This window comes from Dermacentor andersoni, chromosome 10 (assembly GCF_023375885.2).
Source record: "Dermacentor andersoni chromosome 10, qqDerAnde1_hic_scaffold, whole genome shotgun sequence".
Taxonomy (NCBI): domain Eukaryota; kingdom Metazoa; phylum Arthropoda; class Arachnida; order Ixodida; family Ixodidae; genus Dermacentor; species Dermacentor andersoni.
The window spans coordinates 103,490,038-103,506,926 of NC_092823.1; the positions used below are offsets into that span (position 1 = coordinate 103,490,038).

The 16,889-nt window shown below is 44.6% G+C and overlaps 1 protein-coding gene across 1 annotated transcript in view; it reads left to right on the plus strand.

Moving 5' to 3' along the window:
• The first annotated feature begins 5,649 nt into the window (after positions 1-5,649).
• The window catches only part of LOC126544555 (5'-3' exonuclease PLD3-like), a 130,553-nt gene continuing 119,313 nt past the window's right edge, over positions 5,650-16,889 (plus strand). Inside the window, exon 1 of the mRNA XM_050191905.3 lies at positions 5,650-5,723. Coding sequence (XP_050047862.1) covers positions 5,691-5,723 — 33 coding nt within the window. The 5' untranslated portion in view covers positions 5,650-5,690. The remainder of the gene's footprint in view (positions 5,724-16,889) is intronic.

The following is a 16,889-nucleotide window of genomic DNA, read 5'->3' on the forward strand; positions in this document are numbered from 1 at the left end:
ATGAGAAGCATCAGAAGGCGTTCGACACGACAGACGCTAGGCAGGCAATTCTTCTGTCAACATGCTGCCTATCTTACAGCCGTAGCGCGCCAGTAGTTAAAGAATGACGATAACTGCATAATGCTTCAACGTTTGACGTCATTCGCGTGGTGCCGCGCTGGCGTCCTTAATGAAGCTGAAATGTTTTGCCACTGGCAGCATAGTGAGTTCTCACAGCACATTTGAGCATCAAACGCGTATGTTACGCTTAGCGTAACAGTCTTCGGCTGCAAATGAAAAATAATATTCGGAAGCAAACTCAAGTAATTCTGCATATTTAGGATATGCGAAAGGATGCTTTTAATGGAGATTCTTGCAGTTTCCCCTGGCAAACCTATTTTCATTTATGTAATACGATTGGCGATGTCATGATGACGTCTATTATCACTAAGAAAAGCGTGTGTCGGCGCAACTTCAAGTATAGTGACATTGAGAAACCTAAAGTCCTACACTCTCAATGGCGTTGTGCTTGCCCGTGTGGCACGGGTGTTAATTTCCGCACCACTCAGACGACCGCGACGTTCCCGCCGTTTTTTTCCACGTTGCACCACCGCGTTTCGAATATTGCGAATCGCTGAACCGTGCCGCCATCTGTGTCTACACCAGCGAACTAAGTCTCTCTTTTTGTGCGTTTCTCGCAAGCGTCCGAAGACCGCGAAGCTTCAAGACTTGTAAACAGTTCGTGATCACAAATTTTTTTTTGCCGGTCACTTGCAGGCGCTGCCAGAAGATCTGAAATTCGGATCTTCTATTTTTTTAATGAAACCTGAATTTTTTTCACCAGCATGCATGAGTCATGACGTGGGCCTAATTTTGCCGTCTTCTTTCGCAAGTTAAACTTTCTCTAAACGGCCGATAAACCACATCTCTAAATTTTTCTTTCTCGTGAATATCATCGACAAATTGTCCGAATCGGCAAGCGAAAGACAGGGTTTCGTTCTGTGCTGAGGAACGTTAGTAAATTTTCAACACAAGCCTTTAAAGCTTGATAAAAATTAAGACAATTGATTTGATGTGAGACACAGGCACTTACAATAACACAGCTAGTTTGTGCATCAATTTTTACGCCATTTATAAAACTTCAAAAATCACCACTACGCTGATAGGGTGTGTAATGCCTGGCGTGTGAAGCGTGAGACTGAAGTAGTATGTGCATAGCTGTCGGTGCTTGTGGTGCAAAAAGTGACCTTTGTTTCTTTTCATTTCTTCTCCCTTTTCATTACCTTTTGTGGGATAGACATTGAAAGCAATGACAGCCTCAGCTGTTATTCAGGCAATGATCAACGCGAACTCAGTTGATCAAAATGTGCATAATTAAGACTCTCAGCAACTCATTTGTGTAGCATTTGCGAGGCCTAGTTTCTCTTTGGATTTCATTAAACTTGCAGTTGAATTTAGGCACCATGGATGGCTAGATTGGATTTTATTTGGAACCCCTTCCAGTACGTGCGACGGCTGATTCCACCAAAGATGTTCTCTTTACCTTAATTTTTTTGGTTGTGTATGTTCCTTTTTCTGGTTTCCCCAAATGCTGTGGACATTATTGACTAGTAAGATCCACGATTGGCGTGAACGAATGCTTTTGAAAGATATTCATTGCCCTATAAAACAATATCTATTCATTCTGTATGTCTCGAGCCTTTACGCCGCCTTTTAATATTGTTCACCACGGAAACTTGCACCCTTTCCTCTACTGCCCTTCCCTCGCTACTTTTATAACTCAATGCATAAGTTAGGGTGACTACATTTGCATTTATCCCTGAATAAATGTTGCGGCACGCCAACGAACATACTTTCACTGGTTTCTGCGCTATTTCCAAACGCTAGGCATGAATTGTCGTCAACACCTGCTGCGCCATCTGCACTTCGATTCGTAACCTCAGCCAGTAGTGAAGAGGTGGCCTCCGCGATCAGGCGCTGCATGGCTGTTCTTCTAATCTCGGAGGCTGCGATGAAAGGCATCTCGTTGGTGTTCGCAAAGGCGGGCGGCGGCAGGAGCGAGTTGTGCGAGCAGAAGGTGCTTAGCGTCTGGAAACGGCGAAGAACCAATTCAAATTTTTTAAATAAAATGTCACAGTTAATGAATGTGGAAAGAGGCTGCCTGTGCGAGGCCTTGGGGTGTATTAAGGTCAGTAGGAAAAACGTAAAGAATTAGGGGATGACGGCAAATATAGTAACTGATGGTGGTGGCGCGAAAGGAGGAAATACGTGCATAAGCAAGCTGTCTGTTTTGAATCGTGCAGCTTAGTGCATAAAAGCATCGAAAGTTTGAATGCACCAAAAATATTGAAGTAACGATTTTGTTCTCGTGTGCGACCGACCCGTTTCGAAAGGATGTTCATACCGCCACCAACATATTCTTCTTCATTAGCTGCTGCTCCTACAATTAACAGTGGCAGACAGAAGATGAAGTCTCTAGCAGAAGGAACAGACATTCATCTATTGGTCATTAGGCAACAATTTGTCCTATGGTTTGACGGTAGTAACATAGCCACGTAATATAAATGAATTGCATGGCTCAAACATGGGGTCGCTATAATTTTGCACATAACTGACATTTCCTCGTTCATTTACTTTATTTCAGGCACGAGAGAAAAGGGTCTCGACACTTGTAATGTGGTTTCGCAATGTAATAACGGGGACACCACCTGCCTCACAAGTGCTCTTTTTCTTAGTCTTGCTTTTGACGAGTATATCAAGGTGAAATAAAGGATTTCCTAGCTCTCAGAACAAACCATCTGGCAGTATAACATCGAGAGAGATTTTACCTTCTTAGAATGCAGTACGCTTCCAAAATTAGTAACGAGAATAGTTAATGAAACTAAATCTGTTAATTACATGGGTTACTGCAAGACGAGCGCTCTGTCTGGAGCTTAACAAACCTGGCGTTGAAATAGTAAGCGTAAGGTCACCGTAAGGTCATTTTAAGGTCATCGTAAGGAAAACGCCCCGTGACGCATCAGCTTCAATCGCAAAGGGTTTCAATTCACTTTCCTCAAATTTTGCTTAGTTCTCATAGACCTCTCCAATTGAAAATTGATATGAGCTGTGAATTTCATAGTCTCTACGTACTCCCAATTTTTGTTTCCAAAATTTGTTCACTTCATTCGGCGAGCAACCGGCGTTTTGCAGCTTGTATTTCGCCGGCAACTAGCCTGTCCAGTTATTTCGCACCCATTATGTAGAATTGCAATAGTATGTTTACGTCATTCTTTCCTACGTATTTTCCGTATTACGTATTTTCCATTCTTTCCTACTTTCCTACGTATTCTTTCCTACGTACAGCAATTTTTCACGACCCTTGTGAGTCATCGCTCATTCCCTGCTCAACCGAGGTGCCATGTACTGCACTTCGTATCTACATCGGAACATTTTCTTTTCACCTCCGAGATGGCCAGCGCGGTCACTTTGCCATTCTCGGGAGCTACGCGTTAATTCAAACAGTTCACGCCACCTCCGGGAGGTGACGCAAAGAGTCTGTCTACGAATAGTCTACGACTCGTGCTTCAAGAATGGCGTCTTGACAGAAGCGGCTCTAAAAGCGCGTGAGTAAGGGAGGAGGGAAGGAGAGAGTGAAGAAGGGGAGAGACTACAGTTACTCTCGATAACTTTCATTAACGATCCGAGCTCAAAGATAGCACGATGGGAGTAAAAACAAGGTGTATAGATACGCACTGATCTCAAAACTCTGAATAGAGAGCCGAGAATAATAAAGCTGTCGTTCTTCAGTGGGCTTCCTGTAGGAAGGAAAGAGTGAACTCCATACGGATCCTTCAAATTGACGCTAATACTAATATTCGTATTTATTCAATTGCGTGCTAGATACGCGAATTCCCTATGTGCAGGTACTTTGAGCGCTATGGCGAATGAAACTTTTGCGAACAAGTGAGCTCAACAAAGCTTCAACAAATTTTCTCATTTCATCGCACCACCTAGTTCTCTGCCGTTCTCGACTGCGCTTCCTTGGCACCCATTCTGCAACTCTAATGACATTCTGTAAGAAGAACTCTTAGTTATCAGTAGTACGCATTAACCGCCTGCCCAACTCCATTTCGTCCTCCTAATGTTAACTAGAATATCGGCTACCCCAATTTGATCTCTTATCCGCGCCGCTGTATTTCTGTTTCTTAACGTTAAACCTTTAATTTTCTGGTCCATCGGTTGTTGCGCCCTTAACATGCGACACTCGATACTCGAAATTCACAGTTGCAGGCAGGGATTTACACACAAGACCACCATTAGAAAGATCATCTGGTGTTTCCTGGGCTCTTCATTACAATGTCACTTATCGACTAATTGATTGATTCATCAATTTTTCATTCAATCCTTCAATAAATAAAATAAATAAATGAAGTGGTTTTAAGGGGCCAAAACCACGATCTATTACGAGGCACGCCGTATTGGGTGACTCCGGAAATTTGGACCACCTGTGTTTCTTTAATGTGCACCTAAATCTAAGTACACGGGTGTTTTCGCATTTCGCCCCCATCGGAATGCGGCCGTCGTGGCCGGGATTCGATCCCGCGACCTCGTGCTTAGCAGCCCAACACCAATCCTTCATTGTTTTTTTTTTTGTTCTAGAGAAGCAAATGTTTCTAGAGAAGCCGAATCTAACGCAATGCGCTACATGCTCTGTAAACCTTCCCTACAGAGAGACAGACAGGTGGATGGGCGGACAGACAGACAGACTGGTTGACTTTATTAGACTGGAGTGGACTTGACTGGACTGAACTGGATGCGACTGGAGTTGATTGCAGTATGGAACTGGGCCAAGTGAGCAAACCGCTTCCTTTTATTTTTTTTTTTGGGTAGTAGGGGGAACCACCCTCCTTTATCTCTGCAACCTATTAGCTGCGTGCATCAGAGTAATGCGGGCAGGTTCCAGCCTCCGACACCAGGTGGCGCGCGGAGACCACTCGCAACTCGGGTCCGGACACCGGGATCGCAACAGCCCGGCTGCACCCTCTCAACTTCTCTCTCTGCTCGTTATCTCTGAACCCTGCTCTCTCCCAATATCGCCGACTCTCTCGCCCAATCTTTTTTCTGCCTCGCGCGCCAAGTTTACGCGCGAGTGGCAGCGTTTCCTTCGATGCTCGCCGGCGCCGCCTGACAAAACTCTTCCCTCCAGGCGTCGCTCATCCGTGTTCATCCGTCAGGCGGCCAGCACGCGCGCGCGCGCCCTACGGTTCCGGGTTCTGGAACTTCTTAGGAACATCTCGTCTGACGAAAGCAAAGCACTTCGCGGCTCATTTCGTAAAACGGCGTGATTGATTCCATTGTGGCGTTCTCGCAGCGAACCTCTCAAATGCTGTCGCGGACCACGTGATTCCTTTGTCGGCACTCAACCTTCCGCTATGCATCGCGTCGCGGTCCCCATGTATGCCAACGGCGTGACTTGCGTTTAGTCGTATTTTCGGGATCTACCGCCGAGTTTTGTTAAGTTCGAACCGCGTTCGGGTGTGAACGGGGTGCTTACATTGCGGATCGCGTTTCTCGATGCCGGACCTTGGAATGGGACTCCCGACGTTTGGCTGACGCTGCCGGGAGTGATTGCACTGTCCTTGGGAGCGATCGCCGGAGGGGATTAACCTTGCCCCCCTCCTGCGTCACCTACAGGCCCATCCGTCTGAGGCGGGGCTCCTAATTGGATCATGGGCATTCGTATATCCTCCATCTACCGAGAGGTAAGTTTTACTTTTCCTGCTCTTTTTTCCCCTCTCCCTTCCCTTGAGAACGTACGGGACGCAGTGGCATTGGCAGCGGCTCGTCGCTTTCGAGGTGATTCGTTGCGGGACGGGCAACTTCGTTGTTCCTTTGTCCCGAATGGTCGCCCAAACTGGAAGCGTTTGCTCGACACACCGTGTCACCTTGCTCCTCCGCGAACACCTTGAGTTCCCAACTTCCCTTGTCCGGGGATGTGTGCAGGAACGGTTATTGGCAGTAGGAGTTCTCCGATCCACTCTGTTTTGTTCGCTGTTTAAAATTTTCCAAGACCTCGGTCGGACACTCTGGACGCACATGGGTCTTCTAGTTCATTCAAAGGTAAGAAAATTTGTCGTCGGTTGTGTAGGTGTTCTAGATGTTATAGATTTTCCTTTCCTTTTTCTGCCGTGCCAACTGCATTTGGATTTCACGTGCCTCTTTAGTGTGCACGCAGATACTGCCGTGAGCTACGTAACAGACTCTGTTTCTTTTTCTTCTGCCAGGCACTTTTCGTTGATTTCATGTTACACAGAAAGCATTGCGTCCTGGCGCTACTTGTTTATTTTGTTAGTGCGAGTCGCAGTGAGACACTATTTATGGAGCGAAGCACTGCGTTTTTTGTTAATACGCAGACGGTAATTGCCGTGAACTTACACGAAGTCCTTTTCGCCATTTCTGTTGCATGCTTCAAAAAAAAAGAGAGACAAGGGGGCGATGCGAAATAATTAGGTAACGTTCGGGAGTGTTTGACTGTGGTTCATAAAATGGTGCGGGTGGAGCGGAAGGTGCATTTTTCGAAATGTTCGGACGTACCGTGAAAAATTAGTAATCGTTTGTAACGGAATAAGAAAAGCAGTGTATTGTTCTAACTCAAAGTAATGTGCACAAGCCTTTACCTCTAAAGCAAGGAAGTGTTTATGAATAGAAATGTGCAGGTTATGAATGCTCTAACTTACAATGTGTAAACAGGACGCCGTGTGCGGAAGCGCTGAAAAAAAAAAACGTACAACATGTATATTCGACGGAAACCAGACAAATTGTCCATCGTTTTTCGTAAACAAAACTGCAGCTGCTACATTGAGCAAGAGCAGCAGCTTACGTGTGCAGTAGGTTTAAAAAGCACGCGGTCCTACTATTTACCTGGTTAAAAAAAATATAAACAACGGCAGTTTTTTCAGGGAGTGCAGAATGACAGGTCAGTACTGATCACGAAGCGCAAACAAGGGTAAGACTTGTGAAGTAATTCCCATTTGACTGAACAGTATATTCAGTACCCTGGACCAACGCCTTTTTCGGGGCGCTCGCTCTACCATGTGATCTAACCAGGAGGCTAGCCAATCACAAAGCGAGGGCGAATTAATTGACAACTCGATGCACTGGCACTCTGAATGTGCAAATCAGTTCTGCGGAAGAACGCAAGGTGGAGGGAAGTAAATTAAAGAGAAAAAAATGGGCGTCCACGCTAATTGTGGCATGGAGGTACAATTCCTTTTGGTTTCCCTTGTAGATTCGTGCTACAATTGGGGTGGGTGCAAATTTTTCCCCGTTCGTCCGAAGGCAGGGATGACATTTTACTTAAACTTTAAGTCCAGAAAGTAGATCCTTTGATTTCGGTGATTAACGCAACAAAGCAAAAAAAGAAAAAACGCACCTATGAGAAACTCTATTATCGAGAGTTCCGGAATAATTTCGACTTTTTGTGGTTCCTTAACTTGAGCCTAAATCTAAGAACGCGATTGTTCTAACCTTCGAACCGCAGAGTCATGCGGAGAGCACAGCGGGAAATCGAAAGAACAGCCTGATGCTCGGCATCAAAATCTGGAATGTAGCGGCAACGCTCAACATTATGTGAATCCATTTCGAACTTTTTCAAAGAATTAGTCTATTCTTAAGATTTCCTTGAATAATCTTTTATTTTTTATGCTGCGTAAAGTGCAATGGGGCGTTTTTTTTTTTTCTTTTCCTATTCATTGCTCAAGGAGAGGAAACCATGATGCACCAGTCTATGTGCACTGCATTCATTCTTATTTTGTGACGATAGGATGATTTATCTCTGGGCCAAGTGCAATTTCCCTATTCAAATACAAGTAAAATGAAGAACTACTCACATCAGACAACCTCTGGACAAATTTGATCGAAATTTGATCCATACGGGCGAAAGAATATGAATCCCCCTCCCCCCCCGCCACTGTAGAAAAAGAAATCTTTTTTTGGGAGCTCATACGTGTTAAAACTTCAAGCCCGAAATTTACAAGTTCGTAACTCTGCACTGAAACCAAATATTGTAGTTCTGTAAACTAAATCGTTTCGAACGTCTTAAGCGTATGAATTTGATATACGGGATTACAAGTTACCCAAAATTGTTAGAATACTTTCGAAGGTATTTCAAAAGTCTTACTCGAAAAGTTGTCGTATGTTTGAGAACAATGTATAATACATCAATTTTGTCCGCTTCAGATGTCATATTAGGTGCAGCTTACAGAAAAACATTATCGATATTTATTACTGAGTTACAGTATAAGAAACTTGGTAATTGAGTTCATTACCATTTTGCAAATTACAACAGATTTTGGAAAAATATTAGCGGCATATAATAGCCTGCTGTCCATAGCCACGATATTTTCAAATTTTTGCTTTAAGTACAACAAACATAATTAAATTCTGTGCACTGAATACCCAGCAAAACAATTTCTGTCATTTCACGTATATCATGTTCGAAATTTATTCATTTTGCCATAGAGTACATGGGCAGGGTGAAGGATAGATACATTGATATAAGTGATCTTAATCACGTGCTCTGGATAAACTGAAGCATTTTACTGGAATGTAATTTCGTGAATATTTTATGTACATTCTACACAAGCTAATTTGCTGGCGGTGATAGCACGGTGGATTCAGTCTAAAGTCATTAGCTTGCCGAACATTCAGAGGGGTAGTCTATAGAAAGTCTGTAGGTTTCGGTTGGGCGGTTTGTATACTGTTTACTAGGAATCCGTGTACTTATGGTATTACACAGCTGACTAATGGTCATTGATTTTTCGAGAACCTGCTCTAGAGTACGATAGTAACAAAAGTAAATAGAATTACTAATGGCTCTTGCTTATAGACAGTACGTGAAATTTATATAACCAAGAGAAACACGCCATGGAAGGCAAACGGTATGCAGAAAGTTCTAAGTACTCATTAAATTTATTTCATCAAAAGGAAATATGGCATACATAAATGCACACCCACAATCCGAGCCTTCTTCTGTTTTCGTGTTTAATTATTATTTCCTTATAGCTACAAGCCATTATTGCAAAAATGAGCCAACAACAAGCATATACTTGTCTCTTTGTCTACAAATACCTGGTGTATGGGACACCTGCTCATTTCCATCGTGAGCAGTATCGTAAAGACGTTATTATTTTTCCTTTCTCTTATGCGCAGAAGTTGGAACATCAGACTGCATCTTTTATAGCCCTGTGACACCCCCAGACAACGGTTAAGCCTATTTAGTGTCCATCATAGCGCAAACCGTGGCATGATCTATACCGAGCGCAAGCCTACAGACTTTCTTGTTTGCAAAAGCCTTCCTTGCTTCTGGCCCTTCCCATTCTTTCGAAACTACGTGAACGTTCAACAGCGCTTTCACTTACACACAAACTCCGCTCAAAACAGGTGCTCGAGTGCTTTTAAATACAGCGGAAGGAACTTCTTCTCTTCCATCAGGTTTCAAATTTTTCTTGTGCATTACAGACACTATTTTCCTCACCGCCTTTAGGATTAAGGTCTAAAGCACTTTGTGTTTATTCCCCGCACGTACTACACGCTATACTAGATCGTGGGAGGCTGTCACAGCAACATGCGGGCTCAACTGCTCTAAAACACCCCTCCATCGGCCATTGTAAGCGCGGCTTCTATCCCCCTGCCTTCAACTCCGTCTACCTCCACCCACGGGATTTGGTTGCAATGCGTCAGTGTCCCGACCGTGCCTCGTCTAATGCCGCGTACTATGCGAACAGCGTCTTACTTTTCCTCAAACGTGGCGCCAACATCAGCGCAAGGGTTACGCTGACGTTGCTCTCAGTGCGAGCAAGAAAGACGAAGCAATATAAAAAAGTTGGCGTTTATTCTTTGTTTTTCTTTTTCGGGGTGTCCAGAGGACCGACGCTAGAAAATGTCGCCACGTGACAGGGCTTTTTCGCCGTTCTGCTCTCGCTACGATGCCGCTAAATTATGCAGTTCCCTTGTTTGTAATGTCGAGTGGTCTGCGCTCCCAGCGTTGTGGGTTGGTCCGCGTGGGTCGGTCAGTGCATTAGACTCAGCTAGCTAACTACGTCGCATATTACGCAACGATGCTTCGTGAAAGAGTGCTGGGCTGATAAGAAAGGCTTTACGTGAAGGGCGAGTGCTTTGACGAGCTATGTATGAAAACGTGGAAACCGCGTGAAATCGGGGAACATGGAAAAGATCAGGGTAAACAGGGCCAGAACGAGAAAGCTGGAGTGGATGAAGGCAACAAGCACAGATGTCTGCCTGAAGCTCATTCTTCTAGCTGGCCAGTCACGTGGGAAAGTATGCACGTGGCAGCATGCAATCCCTATGATACAGTGCTATATATAGGCGCGTTCTGCTGCTTGAGCAAAGAGTCACTGTGCGCCTCGGGCATGTGCCCCTCTCAGTGCTGAGCACGTTGTGCTCTTATCGCAAAGGCTGGTTGACGTTGATCACTGCGTCTGTGACCCAACCACATCACGTTGGGTAAGGACACGTTAGTCTATAGTGCTGTATAGATAAGAAAATAGCTCCTTGCACGTTTTCCGGTGACTTCGACGTTTATACGTACATCGGCATGAAATGATGGATGATGCGAATGGCTCAGGAATAAAGGATATGAACAGATGGCAAGAAAAGGTAGAGATGTCCATATGAGGTTCATTGCTCTAGGCAGCGTGTCACGTGGAAGCCTATTCAGCATTCTTATCGCAGCGCGCACTATATGAGTGGGGCTAAATAAACTATGTGCTATCTGCAGCATGCGCGTCCAAGCGGCTGTCGCCACCAGCGCTAACGCTCGATTAGAGCTGCTCAATACGTTCCGTGGACGAAACTACGTCCCGTTGCGCAAAGAAGCGTCAGGAAAAAGTGCTGAGTGCATAAGAAGAAGGCTGCTTGCATATTTTCTGATTGCCTTCACGTGCAGTAGTTATACCGGTCGAGGATGCAAAAGAATGAAGAACAGGTACGTACATAAACATCTCGGCTTTTCGCTACCTTTATTTTTATTTATCAATAATCATTAACTATGGGGTTTACGTGCCAAAACCACTTTCTGATTATGAGGCACGCCGTAGTGGGGGACTCCGGAAATTTGGACCACCTAGGGTTCTTTAACATGCACCTAAACCTAAACGCACGGGCACCTTTATTTTGTTTTGTTCTTCTATTCCTGAAGTACTTCGGTATTTACCCACGGTTTTCTCCATCCGCCCGATCCTTGTTCTGGGTCTGTCCATCTAAGTGGGCATCATAATCACACATGCAGTCAAGGATATCATAATCGTCATATCGTGTTATACCAGGTATAATAATTATATTCGAGGTATTTCTTATGGTCTGCACAACCCACGCCAGTGACGGGTATTTAGTACCGGGTGAAGGCTGAATGCAAAAATGAAAAGAAAGAAAGTATCCTGTACAAAATGTTGGTAGGACGTCAAAAGCCCCGGGTGGTCAAACTTAATCCGCAGCCCTTCATCACGGCGTCTCCTAGCCCTCCTATGTGTTACATCGATCAATGCAGCACGAGGCGTAAATGTTTCTTTGCTACAGTAACAAACCGCCACTCACGTAGTTCACTCTGACCTAATACTATATGCATACGTGTCGTGCGCTGTTTCCATCACGTACTACATAACCGCATTTGTCCTGGCGATTGACTACTGGGTTCGCACTCTAAATCATCATCATCCAGCACAAAATCAGCAGGACAGTGCCAAGGCAGCAGCCTCTTCGTTCGAGTTTTCGAGGAAAGTGCAAGTCAACCCCGTCGATTCTGTCGGTTTCTGACGGCTGCCATTTCTAGCAGCGCATTTCCAGCACCCACATTTGTTGTCGCTTCTTGTATCTTGAGAAACGGAAAAAGCTGATCCCTCCGCTTTTTTTTTTTTTCCTGGCGACTCACGCATTAAGCTTGTCAGTACGACTAACCGGCACAAAACACACAAAGAAAGAAAGAACAAAACGCACAAGGAAAGAAAGAACACCCGCGGCACTAGAAGCTGTAAGCATGGGCCAGATCGCGTGCAACATGCTTTTTTGCCCACCAAAAAATTCCGCGTGTACCTGAAGACCCCGTGACCGACTCATCGTGACGTATCCCGAGATATGTCTCGTGAAAGAAGCTCGCTTCTGTTGTGGTGTCACGGAAGTGGGAGTGCGTAGTTGGCTATCGCACCTGCACAAGTTATCTTCGAGTTGTGCAGCGGTGTATGTTTCAGCGCAAATTTACAGCGAAGCTGTATATGGCTAGCAGATTCGTTCGTCGGTTCGTCCGTTTGTCGGTCGCCTGTACGCCGAAAACTCCTCCGGCGCAGCCCCATGTGCATGCGCGAAAAAAAAAGAGAGAAAGAGAGGTACGCGATTAGCCAACGCCACCTAGAATGCACAAGACCAGTTTACTTCGATCCATGACGTCACGCTACCTGGTCCGAAATTTCCATTCACAAGGCTGGCATAATGAAAGCGTTGACGTCAAAATCACTGTTGCCTAATAGGGAGCATCCCCATTAGAATATATGGCAGTCGGGCCAGGTAACATGATGTCATGGATGGCAGTGAAAATGCCTTGTGCTATCTGGGTGGTGTTGGATTAGCTGCGTCAGTAAGTGACGTCATTGCTCTCCGTCGCAGCCGAGTGCGCGCGCAGCAGTTTGCCTCCGGCTCCGAAATAGGTTTGCAAAGGTGTCATACGTACTCCTTAGGAGCAGGCAGCTTTCGATCAGCAACGCCGTGAGCAGAACCGGGAACGCGCTCGTCGACGTCATGCTGCTGCTGCAGCCCGGGCACAAGAATAGATTCGTGCATCCGAGCGCAAGCAGCAACTGCGTACCGAGGACTCGGCGGCCTACCAAGCCGTCGTTTAGCAAAGTCGTTTAGTGAACCGTCGAAATTAACCCAGTAATAAACACTGGGGCCGCACGTTTCAGCTTCGCTGGTTAACCATGTGTACGGAGTGCTTGGACGGTGATTTTTTGTTGTTGTTGTGTTTGTTACTGACTGTCATTTACTTAATGGTCTAGCGAGTCCGCGTACATTAAGAGGAACCTTTAATGGGGGAAACTACGGTTTCCTCATTGGAATACTTGTATATTGCAGAAATGCTCTGATGATGCAAATGCTGGACTGATTGTAATGAAACTTGTTTCAATTAGGAGGATAAACAGAAATATAGTGACTGTAGCTACCGGAATTCTGATTTAGCGCATCGGCACATTTAGATTAATTGAAAAGTTTCAAGGAAATAAATGCACAAACTTTACAAATACGGAACTCTGTGCCAAAAACAGGTACCGCGGTTCTGGATAACGTATCTCTTAGAGCACCTGAAGCGGACAAATATGATGTATGAGTTAACAGATTACATGAAATAATTACAATGGTCGGGAGAGATTTACAAAACTCCTGCTCAAACAGTAGTGGTAAGTGTCACAGCAAGGTGTGATATGTAAATCTTGTCCATTTTAGATATCCCATAAGCAGCAGTTTACAGAATTTTGATATCCTTCTTATTGCGGCGTTACAAAGCACTAAGCTTGATGCTTCCGTTTCGCTTAGTATTCCTTTTTTGCAGTCAGCACTGTTTGTGAAAACAACTGGCACCCTTAATCAGAAACGTACAGCCCACTGTAGCTAGACTTTAACATTATCATTTGCATGCAACAAATTTGATGACCAAAATCGGCGCAGTTGTTTGCCGAAAAAAAAAAGTTACCAACCGCTACGATATTCCCTAATGCGAAATTTGTGCGCAGCTCTATATGTGTGTTCATTTCGCGATATATTCAGGCAGACAATTTGAGAGAGACGGGTAGCGGAGTCGACAATCGTCGAAAATCTGATCTGGGGGTCGCGCGCGTGGCCTTTTATACATGACTCGTGGAATGTTCCAGTGTAATCACTGGTACCGCATGACTTCGAGAAAGTACTACGCAATTCGCGTCTCGCATACAATCAGATTACAATAATATCGCAAATCATTACAATCCAAAGACGCGCGAACGAGACCAAACCAAACAAGCGCGAGCGAGAGCTGACGCGAGCAGACGATATTACGAAACGAGCGGTCCGGCTGATTCAAGTTACGAGCACGCATCGAGCGGTTGGCCTGGTCATAGTTTCTCACTACATTACCTAGAGGGAAATCAGGTGCTGCTGCGCTGTGGAATGCATGGGAACGTCGGTATATTGTGACTTCGGATTGCCATCGTTCTCGGAGAGACAGGACACCTTGAAGACGCGCTTGGCAAGCACCGCTCCGTGTGTCACAATGATTCATTTTCTACTAAAACAGCACGTAAAAAGCTGTTTTGGTTGTATTATTAGGAAAAAACATGTATTGTTTAACTACGAAAACGTGTTATTGCGTGTACGATTATATGTTACGTAAAAAGTATCAGCGGGCCGCTAAAGCTGGAGGACAGACGACAAGGTCCGCGCTCGCTTTGAAACAGCTTATCGTCTGTTCTTGCTTTTCTTCGTTTGGACATACATTGTAGGTGAGTAAAGATGCAATATGCGTGAATGGAAACATTTTATGAAGATTTTACTTTGAGAACGCGTCATTTGTGTAGCCATATCCACGTTTTAGACGAAGCCTCGTACAACACCATCCAACACGAGCATCGCAAATACATATACCGTTATTCCCATGACGGCACGGTGCCCCCTTAAGAAACTCCCATAGACGGTGGCGCCAGGTTTCCCTCTAGGTGTTATAGGGAGAAACTCTATGGGCCAGGTCCGCATGACGCCAGATTCCCACGCGCACGTCACTGAATTAGCCGCTGTCATTGGTCTCCGCCGTTCGCGGCTCGCATCCTTCATATCGCGTTCCGTGTTCGCTCTTTCGTGTTTCGCTTTGCTCGTTCGCTCGGTTACGCCGCCGACGCCGCAGACACCGATGCTAGCCGCAGGCACAGGCGCCGAAGGACTGCGCTCTAAAACGATTTTGCCGTTACCTTGTATATGAATAGAAGCACCCGAGCTTAAGCTTCCTATTAAGGGGAAAACGGATATTTCGCATATATGAGAAATTGCGCGCAACGTCGGACAGCAATTTTGCAACAGTCACGTAATTTTCTCGCTTCGCCAAAAAAGGAGAAACACGATACAGTATTCAGGCTATCTGTTTTCAAAGTATGGCTCATATCCTAAGTTATCCTAAGTAAATGAAGTTTAACTATACTCTTCTTTATTTACCTCAAATTTCTCTCTGAATTTGGGCTTTTCTGATGTGATCGCGCATCACTTCCGCGAAATTTCTGCATAGCTTTGGCAACTTAACACATTTGCTTTATCCCTTGAAATTAGCGCCTGCTTTCTCACGTTGCAATATTGTGCGCACCGCAATTTGTCAATGTAGCTTCAAGAGCAACTACCTCGAGAGAGTTGGTGTTTCTTTCGCGGAACGCATTATTTGTTACACTGCGTCCGAAGAGAGCTTTATTTTTTTTACTTCATTTTTATTGGCTCAATAAACAAAGAAAGAAATGCAAACACTTGTTGAACCAGAAGCCAAAGGTTATTTATGGGCGCGATCAGTACACGACACAGGCAACCTCTGTAGCTTTGACATCAAACATAAAAACGTTACAAAAAGCTATCAATACAAACAATGCTTTCTTTTTCTAGTGAATAACAATGTAGCGAAAGTAAACTAATCTGCAAATGGAAACACTCTCAGGCACCAAGAACAGATCATTGGAGGGATACTTGAGAACAGCGCGAAACGATAAGACAAGAGTATACAACACCTTTCTACAAATCAGTACGCGCGTGGTGACACTATAGAAGGTGTACACGAAGCGATAAAACAGCAAAATAAAATTTGCAATGCTAACGCTCGGAAAGAGTTATAAAAAAGTGTTTTTTTATGTCATCATTGATTTTCGTCTGGCGCTCTTTTGGCCATACTTAGCTCTTGAGCGCGAAACACCACATATCATCATCGCCATCATTGATTTTCTTGACCTTGCTTTATCTGGCGGTAGACCAATGCCTATACTTGATACATACAAGCACGTGCAGTTATGCTATTGCGGGAACTTTTCATTGTGATCAATGTTACGATATCCCGATCATGCTGGTTGCGTGGATACCACATTTGCCTACCTGTTTCGTTTATGGAACGGTATGAACACAGATGTGTCTTCATTTTCTCGTTGCCAACCACCCAAGTTTAACATTGTCTCCGAAGACACGACAAACCAAGACCCGAGTATAGTACCGTCATCGTTCCGAGTAGAAGAAACTTACAAAGAAGTTCCTACAGATATTCAAATGATATATCTAAATAGGTTATCACGAAACCACATTGTATAAGTAGGTCAGCTTACTGCGACTCAATTACCTTAAATTCAAAATTTCATTTTTTATCTTAGCGAACAATCTGTATACGCGACACTACTGCGACTAAAAAGTTGTTTCCATTTCCATTTACTTATTCAAACATAGAATAGCTTGCAGCAAGCAAGTTGCTACAGAAGCGGTAACATTTTAGCCGTGGCAATCCGTGCTGGAATATTTCACCTCGCTCTCAAATGCTGTGATTTTTTATTCACCCTAAAAGGTGCTGCCTATCGCCAATAATTCGGCTAAAGACATCCATGTGAACAAAATAAGTACTGTAATATTACTGCTACGGAACAGCCGCCACAGTTTGGCTGCACTGAGGAGGAAGAAGACGACGTGTGCCTGTTGATATAGCGTCGCATTTCGGCCTCCATTGGCTTCCTTGTAAATAAATTGTAAATAGCATTGGGCATCAGCTACACGTAACATTAATTTGGTGGAGGTGCGGGGTCCGAAAGATTAAAATTTGTTTGATATTTCCTACTCTTCGTCTGCAGCAATGATGTCTAAAAAGGACATCGTTTCAAGAGAAG